Here is a 24,701-nt window from a genome sequence, read left to right as displayed (position 1 = left end):
ACACATCCTGTGTACAGGAGTTACTCCCTGAGGGGCTGTCAGAACAGATTATTTATGCCAGCATTGCACAATTTTGCTACTGCAGTGCACAAATCTTATGCACTTTTAAAAACAGAAAGGAGATTATTTTTACAGCATGAACAGTCACGTAGACTGGTAATGACTGAGTGCACAGAGCTGCACAAATATCACAAAGCAATGCCCTGTGCTACCTACAGAAACAGATATCTCTGTTGTTTATACTTACAAAGTGGGTACAAGCTCCTTCACTGAAGGATGAGCAGCTGTGGCTTCTCTGTGCTCTTCAGGCAAACATTAGATCAAAATGACACATGCTCTCCTTCTTTCTTTTTTCTTCTAATGTAAAAAATGAAGTTGGCCATGGTTGCCCTTGCATCATCTACACACATTTGAAATACTATGTTCTGCTTTTGAACCGGAATTCTACACTTTTTAAAAACCACCTTGTGCTTTTATTAAAAACAAAAAACCCAACCCCCATGATTAGCACATATCAAACTATGGTTAGAAATCTCATTATTCTCACTTTAAAGAGGGAGGAATCAAGGGCTAAGGATGCTGATTTCCAAAATGGTCTGATCTAAAACATTTTAGATCCAAGATCACCCTGTGTTGACATGGAGGTTGTCAGCCCTTGGTTATGTAAAGCCCTGCTATACGTGTCTGGTCCTGGGGGTTAAAGATGAAGTTCTCAAAGGCAGCCATCACTTTTGATAGTGTTTTGCCCTAAGAACATACAATGCACAAATAAGTAGATGGTAGGTTGAGAGTTGGATCTGTCTATCTATATTTCATGTTTATGACCTCTTTTACAGCTATAAAGAACTATATAAGCTTTTTTGCTGTTCAGAATGAAATTGTACTAGAGAGACAGACTACTTTAAGATGATAAGAGTTATTGCTTTTGCCAAGCTCAGGGACATCAAGCCAGGATATCTTCAAATCCAGACCCCTGTAAGCAACAAAATACTGCCCTTTTAATGACTGCTGGATCAGCTCTGTCACTTGAAAAAGAGATTGAAATGAGTTCTAAAATGAAAGTAGTTTTAACACTGCAGTTTCTAAATGGGTTGTAAAATAAGCTGGGACAAGTTTGCACAAGAAACATTTGCTCTTAAGAGTAAAACCATGGGACCTGAGCCAGGCCAGCTGTGCTAGCACTCCTCCTTTACTCCTCAGTGAGTGCCAGAAGCTACAGACTCTGGAGGTAGAAAACACGTTTCATTGCTCCTGTTTGATTCCCTTTAGGCTGACACATGGAGTGGAGTTGTCAGGCTTCACAGCAAGCTGCGTCTGGCCTTCTTTGGCTGCAGGGAGGGCTGCTGATACATCATGCTCTGAGTTTTGGCAAGACACATCACCAGTGTTAAAACAAAAGGAAGAGACTTCAGGTTACCAGCTCCCTAAGGGAAGGTTGCTTGCATCACCTGAGCTTACAAGCAGCAAGAGAAACAGGTCATGGGAAGGTCTCTATTCAGTTAGATGTAATAATTAGCTGTTCACAGGCTGAAGTGAAAGTTGCTCAAGTCTTGAAGTCAAGACTCAAGAGTGTGGGTGTCAAGAGTTAAAAAAAAAAGTCAATGATTAGGTCTGGACATATAGCAAAATCTGGTGAAGTTGATGGGAAAGCAAACATGGGTCACAGATTACTCATTTTAAATTATACACGTCAAAAAAATCAAAAGAATTTTTATACATGGTTTACCAAAAGAAACTGCCTCTTTTGATTTATTTGAAGAACAAAAACAAGAAAATTTCAATGTGGAGTAAGAATCAGGAAGGCAAATTAAAACACTTAAATTTGCTCTATAGGAAATAAAGAAGGAAGATGGTCAACCTCTCAAGTGTTACAGAAATGCAAAGTGACTTGAACTCAAAACTACTTAGACTTGTAATGTAGCACAAGCTTTAAATGCTTTTTTCTTTAAACAGCAGGATCCAATAAATTATACAGACAGTTACTGAGGGATACACACTTACACCAGTCCCTGCAAGTTTATATTCCAGAAAACTGGAAACAATCCTTCCCTACTTTTCCAGACTGTGAGTCTGTGAATGCAGAACAACTTTTTCTACACATAGACCCATGTTTTCATTATTCATTTATTTTTTCAACTCTCAAATGGAAATACTGTTACTGGCCTAAGCATCTTAGCATTCTTACATCATATTGCCTTGAATACCTGTATGTTCAGCAATGAACGTAAAAAACATGAGGTAAAGACACCAGTAACTCAATGGTTGACATATTTATTGAAGTGCTTCCCCCACATAAGCTATTCCTAGCCCATAGCTATAACGAGAAGCTCTAAAATGCAATTTCAATCAGTGCATAAAGAGGGATATGAATTCCATTGTTTCAGGATAATTTATTGTGTTTTATCTTAAAAAATTAAAAAGAGACATGAAGAAATAAAAAAATCTGCATATCAGGATGCTGTGATGTCCTACTATGTTTCTGCACTAAAGAATCAATTTCATCTCCAAATTCAGACAGCCCCAAACCATTTATAAAAGCATTTTGTTGTGGTTTGGTAATTGAAAACCACCCTAAAAACATATGGAAATTATGTTTGGCCTGGTTTCCATACTTATCAAAGAGGAAAGATTCCTGGCAAACCTGGAATATGTATTTTGAACATTGTATTTTTGCCAGCTGGCTTTTCACATTCTGTAGCAAGTTTGCACACTACTTTAGGAAACGTACTGAACTAGACCTGATTGAAAATTATTAAATAAATCACTGTAATGACAAACTCAACAACTTTATATGGTGAACCTAGCGGTTTCAAGTGTAATCGGCAAGTAAATTATACCAAAATTGTTGTCTTGATCATGAAATTCATGAAGATGTGTGAAACTTGAAAACACGATCAATGCAGCACCTTTCTTCTGCTCCCCCCCTGCTGTTCACATGCAGAAGAACATTTTACTTTGCTCGTAAGGGTTTCATTACAGATCGGTGCTCTCCCTCACTCCGACAGTAACAAATTGTCGCTCCCCAGTCACACAGGGCCCCAGCGGACCTGGGCTGTGCTGGGTCTGGCAGTGACATCCCTGCCGGGCCTGGAGGGGCTTTGCAGAGGCCGGGGACAAGGCCCTCGCTCAGGAGCAGAGCAGTTCTGTCCCCAGAAAGGCGCTGGTGACCGGGGCACGGGCAGGCTCGGCAGCCCGGGCAACAGCGAGGGTAAACACACCGCCCGGCCGCCCGTCTCTGCGCCTCTGTTCTTGCCACCCTCCCCGTTCTTTGTAATGTGACACAGTCCAAACCAGTCAGGATGGAGATTAGCAGGGGGAAGGCAGTGGGAAAAGCGACCCCCGAGGGAAGATCTGAACCAGAAGGTGGATTAGGATCTCCTGGCCGGGCGGGGCGGTCGGGTGAGGCGGCGAAGGCGGACCGCCAGCTGACACGCCATCGCAGAGGCTCCAGAAGGGTAAGAAACTTGCTTTTTTCCTTTTCCCGAAACGCTATTTTTGTAGCAGCATAAAGCTGCACGCGTGCACACGTGATTTTTTTGTAAGCAGGCGCCCAAGATCCCGCAGGCCTTGCGATGCGTTAACACCGGGTGCCTCCCCGTTGTGCTTCCCCAGACACACAGCGCCGGCCGCACAGCACCGTCCCCGGGGTCAGTCTTTTAACGTGGACAACACGGCAGCAACAACCCACGGCAGCATCGCTGCGAGCGGCGCCGGCCCCTAAGGCCGGGCCCGTGGGGAAGCGGCCCGGCCCGGCCCGGCCCTCCCCGCCCGCCCTGGGCGGCCGCCGCGCAGGCGCCCCGCGGGCGAGGGGAGGCGGACCGGAGCTGGCCGGAGCGGGCCGGAGCGGACCGGGCCGGCGGCGGGCCCGGGGCCCCGGCAGTGCCGGTACACGGCCGCGGCTGCACCATGCCCGTGCGGTTCAGGGTGAGCCGAAGGGAGCGGGGCCCGGCGGGCCGGGCACGGCCCCGGGCGCAGGCGGCGGCGGGAGCGGGGCTGCGGCCGGCCCTGGGGTAGCGGGGAGGGGAAGGCCCCTGCGCTGCGGCACCGGCCAGTAAATTGAGGAGTTCTGTCCTTCCGCCGGGTGACAGCGGGTCCAGGCTGTGTCTGTTCCTGAAACCATTCACTTGAAGACATAAGATACATGTTGGGTATTTTTTATTATTATTATTTTAAAAAAAATATTTATTTTTATATTTTTTGGTGCTTGAAATGCTTCCACGTTTTCTGAGCAGTACTTTTTGTTCTCCGACGGGGGTGAGTTTGGAAGATGCAGAGCAGCCTGCCAGCTTAGCTGACCCTGCAGCAGCGTGTTGGTGTTTTCCCTCCGCTTGGAGATCTCTTACCGGCGGGAGCAGTGAAGCAGGATGTGCACCGGTGCCTTGACAGACTCCTCTCTGTTTGCTGTAGGGACTGAGCGAATACAAGAGAAACTTCAGATGGAGAAGCCCCGAGTTTTGTAGCCCGTCCCAACAGCAGAAATCCTTGTGGGCAGGACTTCGGTCGGATCAGTTTGGTAAGTGCCCCTGGAAGCTGCTCCCTCGGTTGCAGCCAAGCCCCGGAAAGCTTCACTGCGATGAGTGCATGGCCACAGTGAACTGGTGGTGTTTACGGTCTGTGCACTTTGTAATTTAATTAAAACTATAGTCTTGGTTATTATTTAGATAGGGTGTGATTTTGAACTCTATATTCTTTATGGCTACACTGAAACTTTCTTTTCAATTAGAGCTATTTATATAAGCCTTGGAAAAAAAAGTAGTTTCTGACATGCGGCATAAACTAAGACCCAAACATGAAACACAGGTGCAGTGTTAACTCATACAGGGTGTGTCGAGGGTGGGATTGGTTTATTAGTGATGTATGGAAATAGTAAATAAAATTCCATTTTTAAGGGGAGACTTAACTTGGGGCAAAGTTTGATAGAGTAAAATTGTTATGAACCTAACAGGTACAGCTTACTGAAAGAGAAGGTCAGCCACCTCAGTGAAAACCTTGTGATACTGTCGTGTAGGATTTAAGGATTGTAGACATTATCATGACAGGGAAATGTGGGAATAGAAAGCAGGAGGAAAAGGAATAGCAGTTGGGTTGAAAGGTCTGTAGGGAGCTATGGAAGAGAGGTAAGCTGAAGAGTGATGACAACTGCAATGCTCTGAGAAAGAGTAGTGAAAAATAGTAATTATTGTAGTGGCGCAAGGCAGAGTAAGAAAAAATTGGTGCAGTTCACTGCAACTTCACTATGCAGTCTGTGGAATTAGAGTACAATGCATTCATTCTTATAAGTGTTCTAAATTATGGCCTTGTAATTAAGAACTGACTACTGGCAATAGGGTTAACCACGTTCTTTTCACTGGCCATTTGAGTTTTCTTGTTGTTCAACTCCCAGAATCAATTTGCACAGGGTTGTCCTGTGGACATTTTTGCTTTATAGGGTTTAATCCAGCATGGTTCTGGAGCACCGTGTTCTTGTCTGTTTAGTGGAAAGTAATTTGCAGATAGGAAAGAACACAGAATTTCACAGCCATGCCCGTAATTCATAGTCTATCACTGCTCCAAGCTTTCTAGTAATCAGTTGTGATAAACTTTCAGTTTATTGTTGTTATAGAGTGATATTATGTCTTTAGTGAATGTTTCTGTTAAATCTAATATGGCTTTTTCTCAGGAATCATGAGAGAACCAAAATTCATTTCCAAGAGAAGGGTACCTTACCATAATCCACAGATTTCAAAGTCCCTTGAATGGCCAGCAGATTGTGATTTGAATGACCTGCTGGAGACTGAAGCTGCAGAGTTGCACACTGACCACGACAATGAGGATGGGAATGAGGAAAAACTTGAAACCCCAGAAGGACCCAGACTCCCCCCAGAAGTTCAGTCACATGTGGTAGATTCAGGTGGTGAAGTAGCTCTTGCTCTTGCAGAGAACAACATGAAGAAATCACCCTCAGAAGCTCCACCAAATCAAAATGAAGCATTTTATTCTCCAAAAAAGGAATCAGAAAAAGTGCATAATGGGGTAAGGGAATAGGCTTTTTTTTAAATTGACTAGTCTAAAAATTACTAACAGTAATTTCATACCCCTGCTCAGACTCTCTTGTTGTACTGTTTCTCTTTCCTTGGTTTTGTATTTTGATACTCTTGGAGCTTCTTTGTTGGGAGAATAGTATGTTTCTTAATTCAATAGAATTTGCTCTTCCTTTGCATCTTTGGAATGGGTCATCACTGCTGATTTCAATTAAAGAAGGATTTAGCCAATAATATATAGATTTTTGCAGTAGGTGACTATAGTAAGAAAATGTACTTTGCATTCATTTTGTTCTTGAAACCAAAACCCAAGCCATTGTTTTGAAAGTGTGTATAGAAAGATGTTTAAGTTGCAAAATATTGCAGGAAAGGGAACAATCATTGTATTTTTTTTCTCATTGTCAGTTTCACAGAGCCCTTCAGAGGAAAGCAGATGTAAATATCCCCAGAAATTCTGAATATCAAAGCCAATTTGTTTGGAAGAGTCCTCATGAAAAGTCACCAATACTTGCAGCTGAACAGGTAACATTATAGAATCCAAAAAGCAAATTACTACTTTATGTATCAGCAAAGTTTTCCTTTCAAAAATATTTCCTTTTTTTGCTCTTTTGGTGGAGGAACGACAAACTAATGTTACATTTTTTTTTCTCTCTCACTGTACAAAAGTGTAGCATAATTGGATTTGTTTCCATGTGATTCTTTATTGTGGTCAGGCCCAAGTGTTTGTTCTCCTTGGGCCTTATATTTTGCTCTTTCTAACAGGGTCCTGTTCTTCTGTTTGCATTAATTTATCTGTGTTGCAACAGTTTCTTATTCTCAGTCTCCATCTCTGTGCACATACTAAGCCCTAAAGTGTGTCTCTCTGGTGTTTTATTCTTTCACGAGAACAGCTTATATTTAAAAATGAAATTTTCTGATTTTAAGATATTCGTGTGACATTTTAATACATCTCATGAGCTTTTGGGCTTGTTGAAAATGCTGCTTTTTCTGGTGAGACCACAAAGAGTAACTGAGTGTGAGACTGCTTTGTGTTTTCAATTAACTGCTACTGGGATCTTAGGAGATTTGGGATACTAACGAGACTCAGTCTTTCTGTCATTCTACAGTGTAAAGCAGGCACTTCTGCATTTGTCTTCTCTTTATTCAGTAACATCTTTCAGAGGCAATAAATGTTGATAGCTAAGATAATCACTGTCCTGTCTTTTTCTGTTGGAGTACCAAGTAGGTGGGTTTATTGCAGGATATGTTTCCCAGCAGCCCCTTATCCAATGAAAACTCACTGCAATACATGATTGTACTATAGAGGAAGAGGCAGTTTCCAGAAAGTCACCTTATGGAAAAAGTAAAAGAGAATTCCATTTGATTCTGTGTGCAATCAGTTTGATAATTTCATTATTAATGCTTGTGAGCATTGTGCTTTTTTCAGAAGACTTTTTTTCACAGTTTTCACAGAAGAAAAAGAAACAATGAGAATAAGTCTGTAGGCACTATACATGTGTGGATAATTAGAACCTAGGAAAAAGTTAATGATAAAAATTATACATATTAACAAATGATTATTGTTCACTGTTGATATGATTGAGAATATATCTCAATACTGACAATCCCTTTCCCTTGAAGAGATTCTGTGAAAATATCAAAGTTATCCAAGTTAGGCTGTATTTCAGACCTAAATTCTCATAGTAAATCTATGGAAAATGTATGCTTCTCACATATGGCATGGTTTTGAAATTTGGACCCCCATGATCACATATGAGGCAAATTTTCTAGCTTGATTTATAATACTGTGTTAGTTGAAAAGAAGTGCATTTTAATTTGCCTAAGCTCTAAGCATCCATCTCTAAAACTCAGAGCAGTTTTCTGTTACTTATGAACGGGACATGTACTAAGGACTCATATGGAAGTTTTATGACATGCCTTTAAAAAACCGTGATCCTACATACAGCTCTGAAGGTGAACAAAAAAGAAAATAAACAATACCTCTGATAGTAAATTTCAGTAAGAATAGAATTTGATCACAGGTTTTACTGTGTCTGACTTGGTCACTTTTAAATGTATTTAAATTTCTCTTTAATTTCTCCTAGAAGTTCATTAGTCTACACATGCTGTATTTTTACAGATGACTGTCTCTGCTCATATGTGAGTGTATTTGTGTGAATAAGTTAACAGCTTTTGAAAATTTAGCCTTAAGGTAAACAAATCACACTTTGTTTTGTTTTCTTCCTCCCACGCAGCTGATTTGCAACACAAAGAAATCCATACCTCCGGTTAAACCTCCTGCCATTACTTCTGAAGCTGCATATGAGAGAAATTCCAAGGGGTCTCCTGTTAAGAGTCCACAAGAGAGAGATGGTTCAGAAGAAAAAGAATTTCTGGTGTGTTAACAAGTAAATACTTCTCAGAAAGAAAAGCTTTAGTAGTAGTTCTGCAGTTTTGATCTATTCTGTATGGGGGTGGGTTTAGGTTGAAATTACTCAGTTTTGCTAGTGACACTGGACTCAGTAGTGGTTTTGCTGTAAAAGACTGAAAATAATTCTGTACAGCTCTGCTTTTTTGGGGGCTCTGTAGAGCATTTTTCCAGTTTTAACTTTCTGAGTTTTAAGTGATTTTATTTTTTTGTTGTTCCCAATTGACACTTGATTTTTAGTAGTTGGGATAGTTTCTGCAATCTAAATCTTTGATTTATACTCTCATTGGTACTAGTGTTGTATATTGTTGTGCAGTAGGGCTAAATGGGAGGTCTGGAACTTTTTGAGCATCACAAATCAGGGACAGTGAATTTTCTCCCCACAGTGGCAAGCAGTATCTCTGTATTCTTTCCATGTCACCTGACTTTGCTTCCACTGGGCATACATCTTTTTTTGCCTTTCTGAGTCAGCTCCCTTAGGACCTGTTCCAGAAAAGCTGTCATTCTGGTTTTATAGGAATCTTCTGGCCTGGGTCATACCAGCTGTGTGATGCTCCCAGTTAATCTGAGTCTCCTCACCACCCATCTCTGTTGCTGATAGAACAGAAGGGGCCATTGTGAGACAAGATGTTCATTAGGACCAGTGCTGGGCTGAAGGTGTATTTAACATGCAGTGCCTTGGCTTAAAGTGAGCCATTGGTACTTCTGAGGGGATTGTTGCCTTAGAGGTTTTATCATTCAAAACTCAGATCTGCCCAGTTCTTTAAATCCCATCTAGGGAGGAGAAATTTTATGTCCCCTTTTCCCTCTTAGTAGATATGAAAAAAGCTTGAAAAGCCTGAGGTTTTCAGGAAGAATTTTTCTGGATTTAATATTGGAATTTCAGGTCATTTTTTAAGAACAGCTAATAAATGAAGTAAGAGGAGTCATGAAAAGGGAATTTTTGTGAAAATGCCTGAAAACTTGTTTATACCAATATCTTGTCTCTGATTAATATATTGAAAAGATTTGGGGGGATTTTGATGGGATTTTAAATTTTTCTTAAAATTGAATTTGAACAATATCTGTGAAGATCTCTAGCATAATCAGAAGTCATGCATTGCATTTCTGAAACAATGAAATAATCAGGAAAAAAAAATCTTTGGTGTAAAACCCAAGCAAATCAATCTAAACATTTATAAAACAAATATTCTAAAATTTACCCTTTGAACTCAGGTTAGAATGTGTAGATATCATATTATTTTATTTCTATGTTTCGTGTTGAATTAATTCTGTAAAGTGGTCAAAATGGATCATCTAGCTAGCAGAATGTTGCACTCAATTTCAACTTAGGCATTTTGCTAGTTTATTTTTATGTTAAAAAAGAATGTGGTATTCTTGTTGGTATTGAATATTCAAAACAGCTAACTCAAAAATTAATTGTTTGCAAGTGCTTGATGTCAAAAGAAATATGAGGGTTTTCAGATTGTTAGCTAATGTGGTATTTTTAAAATTATCTTTGCCTTAGAGTAAAAGGGAAGAACCGTTTCAAAAACCAGCAGAAGATGCAACAAAACAAGGGAAATCAGAACAGAAACATCTTAAACAAAATAATAAGCAACATATCAGTCCAAAGCCCCTCACTTTACATACAAGTCGTGGGTATGTATAAAATAGGAAAACCTAGACTAGTGAGTAGGTGTACAGCAGCCCAGTGTTTAGGATGATGGATTGTGGACATCCTTCAACCACACCATGCTGCAGTTGCAGGGGCAAATGTTCCTTGCAGTGCTGAGATTGAGCTGCTTGTGGGTACATCCAAACCTGATGTTAATTTCCATCCTCTTCTCTGGGCACCAAAGTGGGAGCTTTGTGACCACTCCTGTTGAGCTGAACCTTGTGATGCAATAACAGTAGTAGTAATGAATACAACATGAACAAAATAGAATCAGTGCAGTGCTGCTGCTAAACTTTCAACTGGTGCTTTGGAAGTCATAGTCACCTTTCAAAGTACTTTCATCTACTGTGCCCACTCCACACCTTAAAACTGTGGTGGTTGTACTTGATGTCTGTTTATTCTGGTCTGTAAAGCCTTGTGTGCCTGAGTAACAAAAGCAAACACATAAGGAAAAAGAAAGAAATCTGTCCTGTTTAGATAATCTGGCAAGCATGGAAATGAAGTGAAATTGTATGTTACTGAGTGCTGTCAAAGTACCTTTTTATTTCTACCACATGGCTGACATTACAAGAATTGAACTTGTATTTCCATTTCATACACATCTGAGATATGTCAATAAAAGCCAAGAAGTAGGCTTTAAAATGCATAGATTATTCCATCTCTCCTGTGTTTGTGCTTAATGTATCCCCCAACAATTGGTTTCATTCTTTGTGGCAGTGTTAAGGCATTAGATTGAAGATGGGAGAGGAGACTTACGTGTCTAAATGCTGTTGGATATTGGGAGTTGATTACAAAACGATCACCCAAAATTCTATGAAATAAAATTGGTTTATGGAAAAGTGAGTGGATATAGTATAGCTAAAACCTTTTAACTGTTTGGGTTTCATACTCTTTGCAGTAGATTGTAGTCAATTTTGCAATGAGTAATGTGCAAAATTCTTGATCATTTGCTGGGGCTCTTTTCATCTAAGGGCAAATTTCTGCCTCTTATGCCTTCAGTGTAGTAGCACAAGACAAAATTCTCTTAAAAAATCACTGGGCAAATAGCTGTCAAAATGTGCAAGTTCTCAATATGCAGACAGGATTGTTACTTGTATGCAAGTTGTGTTGCAGTGCATGGCCTGCTTTTGCAGCAGAATGACTGGGATCCAGGCTCAGCAGTATTGCATTTTTTTTTGTTAATTCATTGGTTTTGTAACCAAAAGTGAAGGATTTCTGTCAGTTTTAAAGAAAAGGACATATTGAGAGAAATTTTGAATATAAAGCGTTTTTTGACCTTTATATTTTTCTTTTTACAAGGTTCATTTTATTCTCTGACTTAGGCTTTTGTGACCTATTTGTGAAGAAGGATTGAAAAATAGGGCTTTTCCACCCTGTGCTGATTATATAAAAATTAAGTTGGTAATGTTCTGCAGCATTATTAAATCCAAAAAAGTCTTTAGATTTAAGCTGATACATCCACAGTTCAGTGCTTAAGAACTCAAAGTGCTGCTTACTGCCTGCTATAGGTTACGTGATGTTAATTTTGCTGTGTTTGTATGTGTGTGGCAGAAAGGAAAAATGAGCCCATCTTTTCAAGTACTGAGGCCTTTTGAAGATCAAAGCCACTAGGACATAGATGAATTATAGTGACCAGTGTTCTGGCAGTCAGATGTTTCCAGCAGCTCACTCCACCCATGTGCAGAATGCCTTTAAATGGAGTTCATAGAAGGAAATGTCTCAGACACATTAATGCAAACCCATGCATTTTTACTTAAATGTACCTTCATCAGTGACTTAAATCAAGGTCCCACACTTTGCGTTGAAGTAATTGAGGTTGATGTGTGTATTATGTTCTGGCTGTCAGGGCAAAAGCTTCTGGTGGAAGTGTTGCAAGGAAAAAACAGTGGGAGTAAGTACTTGAAGGACCGCCAACTGGGAATGAGTATTCTTCACAGCTTTCCTGGTTGTGTTGGTTTGAGCTGTTGTTTGTGCATGTGGTTTTTGTGTCTCACCTCATTTAGGTGCAAGTATATTTATGCTTGTTGAGTAACTTTAAAAGTGCTCTTAAAGAATATTTTGGATATCAAACTTTACTCTTTTTTTTTCTCCTCATTCTTGATTTCTTAGGAAGATGAACACTGAATACAGGTCAAAATTTTTGTCTCCAGCCCAGTATTTCTACAAAGATGGAGTTTGGTCTCGTATTAAGAGTAAAGCTCACAACCAGGTGAGTATTCTTAGAAAATCTGAAGCCCGAGTATGCTTTGTAGTTTGATTTTTAGATGCAAAAACTTTGAATTGTGTTATTTATAAGATACAGCTTTGAGATTGTAGTGCTAATGACTCAAGCTCCCAAAGGTGAGTATGCAAAGACAATTAGATTCTGACAAGTCAGTATAATACATAGGAGAAAAAAAAGAGATTATAAGACTAAAAAAATTTATTAATGTGACCTCCAATGTGAGGGAGAAGTTTTGTTTCCCAAACAATCAGGATCATTCAGAGTCCCTTGTGACAGGTAATGTTATTCTTGATGTTCAGCCCAGTTGTAATAAGCAGAAGTGTTCAAAATACAGGGCTGAATGATAGGAGATTCCAAGGGAATAAAAACCAAAAAGGACAGCATACACATCAGCCTAGGTTGGCTTTATAATCAGGCTCAGTTCAGTAGCTTACCATGCATGAATCCATTCAAAGCAGTTCGCTGAATTCTGTCATACACAACATAAAATAGAGAATTTTTCTTGCAAGTTTCAGTCTGTGTATTTTCTTGTAGTTTATTCAGGAACTGCTATCCATGTTATACTGTATATGAAGTCATTTGACAGAACTGTGAAAATGCTGAGTAGCTTCAAGACATTTCTTAGCATTATTAAGTGTGATTCCTGAGTTAGTCAAGGAAATCAAAACCATTAATAGTGTGCTAAAAAACTAGCTAGAGCTAGCTCTGCAACTCTTGATTTCATTAAATTGATGAAGTCTTCTCCCAGCTGATAAAGGGAGCCTTTGTGGGGCACCTGTGTGGCAAATACTTGGAAATGTGAATTTCCTCTTCAGTTTGGACCATGGTGATGTGGAAGGTAGAACTGGAGGAAATGGTTCTAGGGTGCTGGGCTTTGAGAATATAGGTTCTCTTTGAAAATAAGTTTCTCTGAGAGCTGCAGGAGTAGTCTGGTAGCTTTCAGTTCTGTGTTTTCTTGCTATATTTAATCTAGCAAGTAATTTTCCTTTTAGCAAAAAGAAAGAATTTCAGAATACATACAGAATCCATAATGAGAGATAGATCTCAATATTTAAAGTATATTAAAGTATGAGATGATTCATAATCAGAGTTTGTGTATGCATGCATGAGACAATCCATTCTTTGTAAACAGCTTCAAGAGGATGTTAGAGGACTGAAAAGCAATATTTTAATTTTTTTATGCATTGATATATGCATTAGATTTACTGTAACTAAGATTGCAAAATGTTATGAACTATTGCATACAGCCTAAGTGGTATTCTGAATGTTTCTGTAGAATATTATGTTATTTTTCTGGCATATAATACTTTAATTTGTTGATACTGCATCATGAAACATTCAAACCAATAAAGAGCAGTGCTCAGCTTTGAGAGCAATTGAGTAGTAGGCAGCTAAAGGGTGGGCCTTGGGATATAGTGTGTTTGTGGCACAGTCAGCTGGGAGGAGTCACTGCAGTACAGTTGAGGAAAAGAAAGAGAAGACTGCAAGTGGAGGATGGATGTTCAACTTTACATGTAGCATTTAATTAGAGTGTATGAAAAATCAAGGATTTCCCACACTGTCAAGATTTTCTTGCTGAAAAGGGATTTGCAGGAAACTAGAAAGAAGTTACTTGGCATGTGGGTGACTTTCTGTCCAAAGCAGGCTTAGTGAAGTTCTGAGTCCAAACAGGCAAGTGCCATAATGGAATCCTGGTGTGACCTTAGCCATAGTGATTACTTGTAGGCTGCTTCTCTGCAATTTATTATTAAGGGTGCTTTTCAGCAGTTGAAGAAGAAAAAGTATTTTCTAATTATGCTTTTGAAAAATTAATGTGGGCAATTCGTAATTGCAGTTGGACTCCCTAGGGCCTGTGTCCTGCTGAGTTAATGCTGCCTGCTGAGTTGCTGAAGGAGATGGTTGTCCTTTGTACTTCTTCACAATTCACAGGAGACTTAGTATCCTTCCTCCCCCTGTGGTACCCTGTTGCTCTGGATTTACATTCCTTCTGTTCTGGCTGTCATAATTAATTTTTTGTTCTTCTAGTTAAAGTGAGTGATCCGGTAAATCACTTGCACATCAAACTTCAAATTCTCCTTTGAAAATTATAGGCATATCTTTTTAATGGGCTATTTTTAGGAAGTTTAGTGGGTCAAATTGTGGGATGTTAGCTGGATATCCATCTGCTGCATCCAGTTACTTTTAGTGGGATTAGCTGAGTTTAGCCCACTAACTGTTCCTTGCAAGAAGAATGATGTGAAATCTATCCTGAAGGAAGAATAAAAAAGAAAAGCTATGAAAATGTGGTAGGAAATGTCAGTATTATTTTCCTGCCCTTTGACAAAATACTTATTTCCTGTGGACCATTTTTTAGTGAGTCAGAATTTACACAATATCACAAAATTGTTTTTAATAATTTAAACATAAACTTCTTGCTTTTGCTTTTTCTCCCTTGCACTTTAATTTGGGTTTGGGTGGAGGACACAAGACAGCAAGTTATTACAGTTTGTCTTAACTGTAAAAATGGTGGTGTATAATGTTTGAAGAGGGGGGTTATCACTTTTATTGTTTTGGAGTAAACCTGACACCTGAACAGTTTTGTATCTCATTCTTGCAGTTTCTGATAGTCTAGAAGTAATAATTTTGATACTATGTCTTGCGTACAATAGCACCCAGAGTTCTTTTATTAATCTTAACTTTTCACCGATATTTATGAGGCTACAGACAATTGTAGTGTTTGCAGCATACAAATTCAGTATTACACTTACACATAGATCTGCTGATTTGATTTTATCATAAGATAGAGTGGAATGTATTTTTGAGTGTTCATGTTTAGAAATCTAAATTAATTTCCTCAAGCTTCACAAAAAACTGACAGAATGCTAGTGCTGCCTGTACTTGTTAGAGAGCTATTTTTATTGAATCTCAGGGAGGCAGCATAGAGCTATGTTGACAGGTTTTTAATATTTAGCTTCTTACTTAGAATGAAGTAAAGTTACAAAGGTGATAATAACAATGTCACTCTTGGGTGTTGAGAGGAAAAATAAGAAATGTAAAAATAACTCTGTATTCTTCTCTTTAGGCATCTCAAAACACCCTAAATTCCATGTGGTATATGGAGGTTGGTTGCATCCAAGTTCCTCTTTCAGTGTTTGGAGCACTGTGTCTGAGCGCTGATGGAAAAACTAGAATGCAGCACTAAGCTTATTCGTAGTTACTGCATAAATTTTTGTGCTCATGGAATGGATAATTGCCAATTTTGCTTTGGCTTCATGGCTCAAACATGCTTACTGAATATATTATATTTGCTTTCCTCTTCTTACATGTACTGTGGCATGCAATGCAATGTTTGTGCTGTGGCTGGCCCTGTATTATGTATTATAACTTGCTTTTCTCTTCTAGCTGCCAGTAGCTAATGCAAATATTTATAGTAGCCTAATAGTGAAGTTTAAACAGCTGTGGAACTTACAAAACCTTGATGTGTAGGTGAGAGAGCTTCGAGAAAGAGCAAAGGCTTACAGGCAGCGAGTAGAGGGAACACACTTCTCCCGATACCATTTCAATCAGATCCTGTCTGATAATAACAGTCTTTGGGATGTGTCCTCAACTTCCAGTTCAGAAGAAGGAATCAGCAACAACATCAGAGCACTAGATCTTGCTGGGTAAGGTCATCATTCCTGCCTGCTACTCTGCAGCTTTAAAACTGAGCAAAATGCTGAATGTAGGCTTGTATGGAAATATTTGTTTTTTGAGCGCTACTCAATCTAATTTGCTGTTTAAATTGAAAATACAGCCCTAATTTGCATTGCATTTTTGGAAATGGTAATACAGAAAGAGTCTTCATATATTCTTGTTTGTAAATGGGAAATGCTTAAGCATCAGATAAAACTGCAGTGACAATTTAAGCATTCATCGTGTCAACCATACTAGTTTTTAATGTCTGAGCTGTTCTTCTTGCACAAAACTGGATGAATGTGTTCTGTATAGACACATGTATATTGTGCAAATCAATAATACAAAATACTTTGTTCTTTCTTACCCAGTATTTCTGAAAAAGAGGCTGCAGCAAGTCCTGAAGTGCTGCAGCAGCCTGACTCCAGAGAGCAGGCTCATCAGGACAGCACAAAGAAAGACATGTCAGATGCTTTAACTCTTCCAGTCAAAAGACGTTTAGTTTGGGATGAACAAGAAGGTACTGAAGAAAGGGAAGATCAACAATCAACAGAAGAGAAAGAGGAAGAAAAATCAGATGAACAGGCTGCAATCATGGCCCAACAATTAGTAGAAAACATTAAGGATGCTAAAGAAGATAAGAAAACTGAAGGGTAAGACTGAATTTTTTTTTGTATACACGTTTGTAGGTTAAATAGTTTTTGTATTTAAGAAAGTGTAAATTGGTGTGGCAGTACTCTTCTGTTTTGAACAGTATGATAAGGGATGAGAAAGTTTAAGATGCTGAGCTGGTTGACGGAAGTGGACCTATCATTAAAAATACTGGATTTCTAACTTGAAAGACAGAAGTTTGTAGACTCATGAATGATTCTAATGTTTTTCTCCAAAACTATGAAATACGCAGTATGGGCCTCTTAGAACAGACTGTTCATTACACAGCAGCCAAGTTTAGTGAAAATTAAAACTCACTATTTGTTTCAAGTTGACAGTGTAGGATTTGATAGGACAGGATACATGGTAATATTAAGGCATCTATTTTTCTTAAAAGATTTCATGGACAAAGATTAAGGACTTAGGAGAAAAAAAATAACTGATATCCAGTAACCACCAGTGATTATGTTGCTAAGCATGGGTGGGAAAAATGTGGAGGGGTGTATACAAATATTGGGAGATCAGCTCAGTAGGTGCATAGTATAGTATTTGACATTTCAGAAATTCAAATTGTATCTAGTTTCAGAAGTCTCTGGGTTTTTACTGTGCAAGTTTTGCATACCTTTTTTTGTAGAACAATATTTTAATTTCATAGACATTTAATTCAGAATAGCTTTCATCCTTGTAACCATGTCAGCTACACATTTTATATTCCTCATTGCATTTTATCTTTGGTGTTGCAGCACTAATCAAAGGTAAGAAATTGTAATTGTCTCTATTTGGAGTAATACCGTGTATTCAAGCCAAAAAAAATTGAGATGTTAGACCCGAACAGATATTAAATGCAGGTTTTCAAAACCACCAGCTAGAAACCTTTCTAAGTTTCTGTTTAATTCTAGAGATAATCTAGTTCATAAATGTCTCTGATTGACATTGTCAATTTTCTGTCATCTTGCAGTGGGGTTCTGGGATGTGCACTGGACTCAGCCATGCAGAGCAGCTTAGTTCTTACATGTTACACCTTCTTGAGAGCTAGAAATGAGGAATTCTTTGCCTAGCTGTGTCTATCATGTACTGGTAGAATCAGGTTTCTCCACATTGTGGATATGCTGCCACCTCCTTTTGAAATGCACCTGGAGGCAGAGGACTGAAGTGGTAGTGCTGGTGTATATTATATATTCATATATAATGTATGATATATATATATTTACATCGTGTTATGATGTGTATTTAATAACCTTGGGGCTATAGCCATTACAGAAATCTGGGATATTTGGCTTCAGTTCTACCACACTGACTGAAGAATGTCAAACCCACAGTCCCACCTCTAAGGCAGCAGCCATGTCCAAAGTTTTTCTGGGTTCAAAGAGTCCTTCCTTAGCTAATCCTTTAATCATTACTCATTTTTTTCAGTGAGAATGCCTTGGTATTGAACACTTCTGCAGCTGTGTCAAATTCTTCTGTATCCTCAAGAAGAGGCAGCAAGCACCCGACTCTGAAGCTGAGAGCTCTTGCAGGAACCCCAAGGACTCATCATGATCGCACTACCCCAGCTGTTGGTAAAAACACTTGTAAATGCAAAGCAGAATTTCAAGAACTAAAGAAAATATACATAATTGAATTAATTTATTAGGTTATTTAATGTAATAAGGCATTTTTCATCTTTTCCAATACAATAGGAGGTACTGTTCTAGCATCTGCTCCTAAGTTCAAATCTTCATCTTCACCTCAGAGAAGGCAACACTTAGCAACATACCCTATGAAAAAAGAGTCCTTCCAGGTGAGCCAGAAAACAGACTTACCATTATGAATTTTAGGAATGCTCTTTTAAAGTAATAATTAATAATTTATTTAAGAAATCTTTTTCTTGAGCTGTTAGTTGCTGTCTTAAAATTGTCAGTATCTGTGACTAAAAAAGGCATGTCTGAATACATAGATTTTTTTGGGTGTCAAACAAAGGAGTTGGGACTACTGGAGTGAAATTAGATGTGTTTCATTTTGGCCTCTTCGGCTAAATGCACAGGATCCATTTAGAGAACAATAAAAAGGTTGCCAGTAGAATTTCCCCTTAATGTTGTTGTAGCCATTGACATATATCACTGAAGGGGTATTGGGGGCAGACAAAGGTGATACAGAGACTCTGTCATCAGAAGGCATGAAAAGGCACTTTATTATTAGAAATCTACAGTTCTTATAGAAACAATGGTGGATCTAAGACTTGGTTGCCTTCTAGGAATCTTCTCTCACCTATTGGTCAAGAAGGGACAACTCCTCCTTGTAAAAGTCTTTGACAAACAGATTGTCTGCCAGGTGCAGAGATTGAGATAGTAATTGTTTTAATTCTTTCTCTGAGCTTTCTCACAGCTTCCCAGGAAAATCCTGGGAGAGCTATGTCTCTCTGTTCAGAAGATATGTGGTTACCACAGTCATAGGGCAGAACTCCAGATGCTTGAGTTGGAAGAAATTCAAGAGGGAGAGGTTGGGTGCTTATTTAAAAGATAGGTTAATGTGCCATCACTTTTCCTTTACTTTTGTGCTGCTTTTATTTTCTTGCAGCTTTGGTTGTTACTAAAAGAAAAATAGAAATATTTAGGATAACATTGTTATCCTCAAAATTTTGATAGTTTTTTGTGAAGTTCTTCTTGTGCTGTTTTCTACAAACTGAGCTGCCATTTGACTGCATACATCCTCTGTAATAAGTTCTGTCATAGAAGCAGACACAATTGCATGAGTTGGTTATGTTGTTGTAAAATCTGAAAAATCACAGTTTTAGAAAGTAAGCTCTTGGTTTGACCTGATTAGATTACTTGCAGTGCATGTTAAATACTTTTTATTAGGAACAGATTTTCTTTACACTCACAAGCTTGGAATACTTTTTCTTTTAGTACTTGCATGAGAAGTATAAAAGTGTAAAGTCAACATTTGCTGCATATGTGAGGGTCTGTACTTGAAGGCGGTATATGAGATGTTGTGGGTTTGTGCTTTTTTTGATCCTTTTTTTTCTTTCTGTTATGTTTGTAGCCTGATGGGAAAGTGGAAGCCACTTCACTCTTTAACTCTGCACCTGCTGGGCTGGGAACTGTGGATCCTCTGCCACTTAGGCAGGACCAGTGGCCTCCTAACAGGGCTGCTGATGAGCAAGTTCCTCTTGCTTCAGCCCATCAAGAGCAGTCAAAGTCAGCAAAAAGCTGCTCTGTGCCTTGCTGGAGTCCCTCTCATCGTATTCAAGGGACTCTTAAGGATCCAGAATTCCAGCATAATGGTGAGTTTTGTCCATTAAGTCTGTGTTAGAGTGATGCAGGATGTAAATGATTACTGTGCAGTGCTTAGACAAAGAGATGCTGAGCTTGCTGCTTTACAGTATCTACAAAGAATGTGCTGTTTATAAACAAAAGCTTTTTAACTATATGGTTGGTTAGTCTTGCTGAGCAAATGTGCACAACATCCACCTTAGCTTCAGATTCCACTGATATCACTATATTACAGTGATCAGTTTGGTGTCTGATTTTGTTTTATTAATTTCAATAAATACTACTCATCAGAATAAGTTAGTTCAGCATGAACAGCTCTAAATTTTAATATTTAAGCTGCAACTGGATGGTGTGATGCTCTTCCAGCTGCAATTGCTAACTGTAGTGTGTAAGTGGGACCCTTATGATGTAGTATTTTTTTGAAAGAGGTGTGGATTTCTGAGATGTAAGCTGTTAAGAATTATTTCTGCAGGATAAGGAAACTATAAAACTGTCTCTAGGTTTATTGGATATTGAGAAAAACCTTTTCTTGGCTGAAGAGGGATTTGTAATGAAGCATTTCAGAAGTTTTTAACAATGTTTAAAAGTACTGGGGATTCTAGTTCTGCACCTTCAGTGCAGTTCATTAAGTGACTTGTAGCCTGTACCAAAGCATGGTGTCTTCAGAAGAATGCAGTGGAGCAAGAGTGTTTTACCTCATCTTAGGGTAAATGAGTCTGGTGGAATTTTCAGGTGGGCTGTTTATAAAACTCTTGTTTTGGAAATAATGTTACAACATTTTTAGATGTTCTAAAATTAAATCTTATCCTTGGTTTTTTTCAAAATTATTCAAAACTGTGCCTTTTGACTTTTTGTCCTAGGGAATCTTGGCAATCCAAAAGTGAGAACTTTCCAATTGCCCCTTCGGGAAAGAAACCGTAATGATGAAGGTATTTCTTGTCCCAAAGTATTATTGTAAATTGTGTGTGTAAATAAAATTTAACTAAATAAATTTTAACTTTTGCATGAACGTGAGATGTTTCTGAATGCAGTAATTCTGGTTTAGGTGTTTGCCTGAATAGCTACAGCATATTTTTGTCAAAATAATTTGAACATGTTCAACCTAGGAATCTGAAGTAGGAATATGAAGGTTTAGGGTAATACTAATAAACCATTAAATGTGGCTGAAAATTAACAGACCATTGTGGCTCTCAATATGGTTACCGTAGGTTTGTTAGTTCCATACCTTGAATTGTTTCCTGCCCACAGATTTTTAAGCCTTTGTGTTGATAGCAGCCAAAGGAAACTGCAACACAGCCCAAATTGTAGCTGGAGTACTTCGGTTGCAACTTTAAAGGTACCACAAACTTCAGGATAAAGATTTTCCATCTGAGACTTTAGTCCCAGATGTGCAATATAAAATGATCCCTCTGACTTTAATTTTCCTACCTGTCCTCTGCTCAGTTTATTAGGGGTGCTTATGGCATGCTGCTATTCTGATTGCTGTTTTGAGCTTTTTTTAAATGTTTGTTGTAAAGTTAATCTATGAGAGCAGCCATCGCACAGCTGCATCTTCTTGGCCTTTTTGTGGGCAGACACAAACTCTTTCAGTAGCATGAGTCAACCAAAGGCACTGTATCTGCCATACACTTTTTCTTAGTGTGGTGTCTGAGGTTGAGCCTGGTGTGGTGCTGTGCTAGTTACAATCACCTGTGTTTGGTTCAGCTCAGAGTATGGCAGAGCAGGTTTATATCTGAATCTGATTGCAGTTTATTTATAGTTATACCACCAAAATCTTATTTTTGTACCCCTTGGCGCTTCTTTGCTCCTTGGGTTTCAACCAAGGTTCAGGCTGATTCTCTGTTTTACTCATTGCAGTTGGCTGCAAAATATGTGGGTGGTGCAGATGGCTCAGCCAAGCTTCTGTGCAAGTGCATACAACATGCAAAATCTTGTAGTACACTGCAGCTTGCTGCACACAGATTGCTGCCCACAGATTAAATGCTGTAGCATTTTTTATTTTTCCCTGTGAGCTGAATGTTAATGTATGAACTTGCAGAAACAGGTGAAATGTGCCAGCTCACAGATACTTAGTGTGCCCATATTTGTTCAGGTACAAACCTGGGAGTTATTCCAATGACATGTCAGTTTGCAGAAGTGCAGTTCGCAGTTTTCCCACATAGTTGTTACACATAGTGTGTGATCCTGTTACAGGCTGTTAGGTTGCCTGTATTTTAAGAATTTAGAAACTCTGTTGAAAAGTTAATTCAAACACGGACAGAATATGGGTGCTGTTTGGATTGAGTTGAGGAATATTTTCCTGGATTTGTTTTTTTGTTGGTGAAGGGTCTGATAGCTGGTGATACAGTCCTTCCTAATCCATTGCAGGAGAATGCATATAATGAAGGTCATTTTTCATAGAGAGCATCTTGAGAGACCTGTGGCAACATTTTAATAATGCTGTTGAAGAATTATAATGTGCTTTTATCAGGCAAGCAACATCAAGACTGATCAGTTTTAGGGGTTTTACTGTGTGTGAAATGGACCCTGTATTCAAAAGGAAGACCCTTCAAAAGTATATTTCTAAAGCCTGCTTCTTCTTGTCTTTGTGATAAGCTTCAGTTTTCCTCTGAAGACTGAAGCTCCTTTAGCAGCTTTTGGCACACTAGCTGGATTTGGCACCGAAAGGCTCTTCTTGGCAACATGGGTTCTGATATTTTAGTCATATTATTCTAAGGCTGTCTGCTCTGCTTGAAGCAGTGGATTGCTTTCAAGAATATGTCATTACCATGTGTCTGTATAGATTTCAGTGGCAGAGGAGCAATTCCTGAGGTCTTCTGACACAGGAGAGTAAAGATCAAGGTGACTTGGAGAATTGGGCAATTCTGAGGAGAACACAGGGGTCTCACTCTGGAGTTTCTCAAGAGATGAGCACATAACTCTCTTAAACTTACCTAACATACTAGAGGCTTCCTTGTGAGGCTCTTCTCCAGCATGTCAGTTGTCAAGTAATTGAATTGAAGTGTATTGTGGTATTATTTTAGCATCCATTGTGAAAGAGGGCATAAAAATATTCCAAAAATGTCAGCTGTGTTTGAATATGTATGTTTAATCTTCCTATTGACTTTTTCCCTCTTGCTTTCCCCACAGATGACAGGTTGTCTCAGATTTCTGCTCGCTCGGCAGCATCTAGTTCTCTTGCGTCTCAGATACTGGAACGAGCTCAGAAGAGAAAGGATTTCTGGAGCAAGGCGTAGTCTCTCCTGCTGTTGTATAGAAACTATTCTGTAAAATGATGTATTTTGTGTAGCTTGTAGTGTACATTTAAAAAATTTGTGATTGTAGGTTTCACACAGCATCCTTTCACTTACCATTGATATGGCCCTAGTTTTAGGACTTGCCATCCCAGTTGAAAATGAAGTATTTAAACTGATGTTGAAAATTAATGTTCTTTATATCTGAGAGTTAGGTCTTAATTTGCTATGTTACAACAGCCTTGTGAGGCTTTATTTTTTTTGCAGTGCCATGCCACCTTTTGACACTGAGATAATTATTTTTTATGGAACCTGTGTGTGACTTTTCAAGGTATTTGCTGCAGTTGTGCAGTATGACCTGGAACAGTATTCAGGGGTAATACCATCGTTCACCAAATATCTCAGTTGCTTTATTTTATCAAGTTATCTTAAGGGCAGCTGTTGTACATATGTTTATGTTACTGTATGAATTGTCAGCATAACACAGTGCTGTAACAAAGAGTTACTTTTACTACTTACTGCTTTTAACTTCTTACCAAAAAATTCCAATTTCTTAATGACACTAACGTGGAGTGTCATTAAGTGTAGAACAAACAGGAGTTTAAGAAAAGCAAAGCATGATGGTTTATTCATTGTCCACAGGTTTTTTGCCGGGATGACTGTCAGGGTTTGGAGTCTATAGTAGTGTAGTTTGTCAGCTATACTGATATGAATGCTTGCTTTGCAGAGTAAGACCCATGTTAGTGTTAATTTCAGCTTCTCTAGAAAAAGCAAATTCAGCCATTTTAACCAGTGGTGTTCCCCACCTCCAGTTCAAGCTCAGGTATTTAGGACTAGTGATATCTTCAAGTAAACTCAAAAGAATGGTTTTTTTCCTTGACTTTTATATTTTAATTACCTCTTATCTTAGTTTCCTGTTTTGGGGAGACTGATAGCATTATGATTGTTACAGTGAAAAGTGTTTGTGATTTATGCTGACAGCTCATTTTATCCAAGTGATGCAGACAAGTTAAAATGAAATAGAGGAAATAGGTGGCTAGCAAGCAATTTAGCTCCCTGTGTGGCTTCAGGTTTTAATACTACTTAGTATGGAAATTTTGCACAAGAACAATTTGAAATTTGTACACACTTGATTGCATTTTGATTTTGTATGTAATTGTGTATGTATATTACTGGAAATAAAAACGGTTGTTTGCTTTTTTCTATTTAAGTTATGCTGGATAATTTGGCAGAGCCTATTACATTGGCACTTCCCTGTTTAGTTCTCTGCTTCACCTGTTCAGCTCAAATATCTGTAGTCTTAAGACAGACAAGATGTTACCTCAGAGATGATCTTCAGAAAGACTAATTTATTGACACTAGATATGTTGACACTAGAAATCACAACTGACTACAGGTATTTTAAATGGTGACTCGAAGCAGATGGGTGCTACACAGGCTGGAAAGGCTGCAATGCCCAAAGGGTCAGTCCCATGATTTAAAGAGTGAGTGAATGAGTGCTGTCCAGTATTGATGATGTTAGAAAGGGATGTTCGCTTCTTCCACAAATTGTATGTTACAGTGGCTTCCTCCCAGCTGAGTTGTTTGAAACAAATCAAGGTATTTTA

General features: G+C 38.8%; 1 protein-coding gene across 9 annotated transcripts; it reads left to right on the top strand.

Annotated features, from left to right (window-relative positions):
- Positions 1–3,059: 3,059 nt before the first annotated feature.
- On the top strand, positions 3,060–24,304 carry MDM1 (Mdm1 nuclear protein). 9 transcript variants are annotated; one of them, XM_064419449.1, is made up of 15 exons: positions 3,060–3,455; positions 4,408–4,513; positions 5,918–6,012; positions 6,426–6,542; positions 8,255–8,395; positions 9,935–10,068; positions 12,194–12,293; positions 15,370–15,408; positions 15,774–15,949; positions 16,331–16,612; positions 18,024–18,169; positions 18,290–18,390; positions 19,632–19,872; positions 20,722–20,790; positions 22,991–24,304. In XM_064419449.1, exons 1-15 carry the CDS (start codon positions 3,300–3,302, stop codon positions 23,095–23,097), a joined length of 2,010 nt encoding a protein of 669 aa, XP_064275519.1. In that variant the 5' UTR covers positions 3,060–3,299; the 3' UTR covers positions 23,098–24,304. The 9 variants fall into 9 exon arrangements, with proteins under 9 accessions (XP_064275519.1, XP_064275515.1, XP_064275516.1 ...); XM_064419445.1 differs by having other exon boundaries at positions 3,064–3,455; positions 5,660–6,012; XM_064419453.1 differs by lacking the exon at positions 3,060–3,455 and adding an exon at positions 3,524–3,647.
- The last annotated feature ends 397 nt before the right edge of the window (positions 24,305–24,701 follow it).

This window comes from Passer domesticus, chromosome 5 (assembly GCF_036417665.1).
Source record: "Passer domesticus isolate bPasDom1 chromosome 5, bPasDom1.hap1, whole genome shotgun sequence".
NCBI classification, from domain to species: domain Eukaryota; kingdom Metazoa; phylum Chordata; class Aves; order Passeriformes; family Passeridae; genus Passer; species Passer domesticus.
Note: the sequence above shows the minus strand (reverse complement) of the source record. Positions and strands in the feature narration are given on the sequence as shown.

Coding starts and splice junctions, on each gene's coding strand:
- MDM1 (XM_064419445.1), top strand. CDS start 3,300: ATGGAGATTAGCAGGGGGAAGGCAGTGGGAAAAGCGACCCCCGAGGGA. Junction 4,514..5,659: donor ACTTCGGTCGGATCAGTTTG/GTAAGTGCCCCT, acceptor GCTTTTTCTCAG/GAATCATGAGAGAACCAAAA. Junction 6,013..6,425: donor CAGAAAAAGTGCATAATGGG/GTAAGGGAATAG, acceptor TCTCATTGTCAG/TTTCACAGAGCCCTTCAGAG.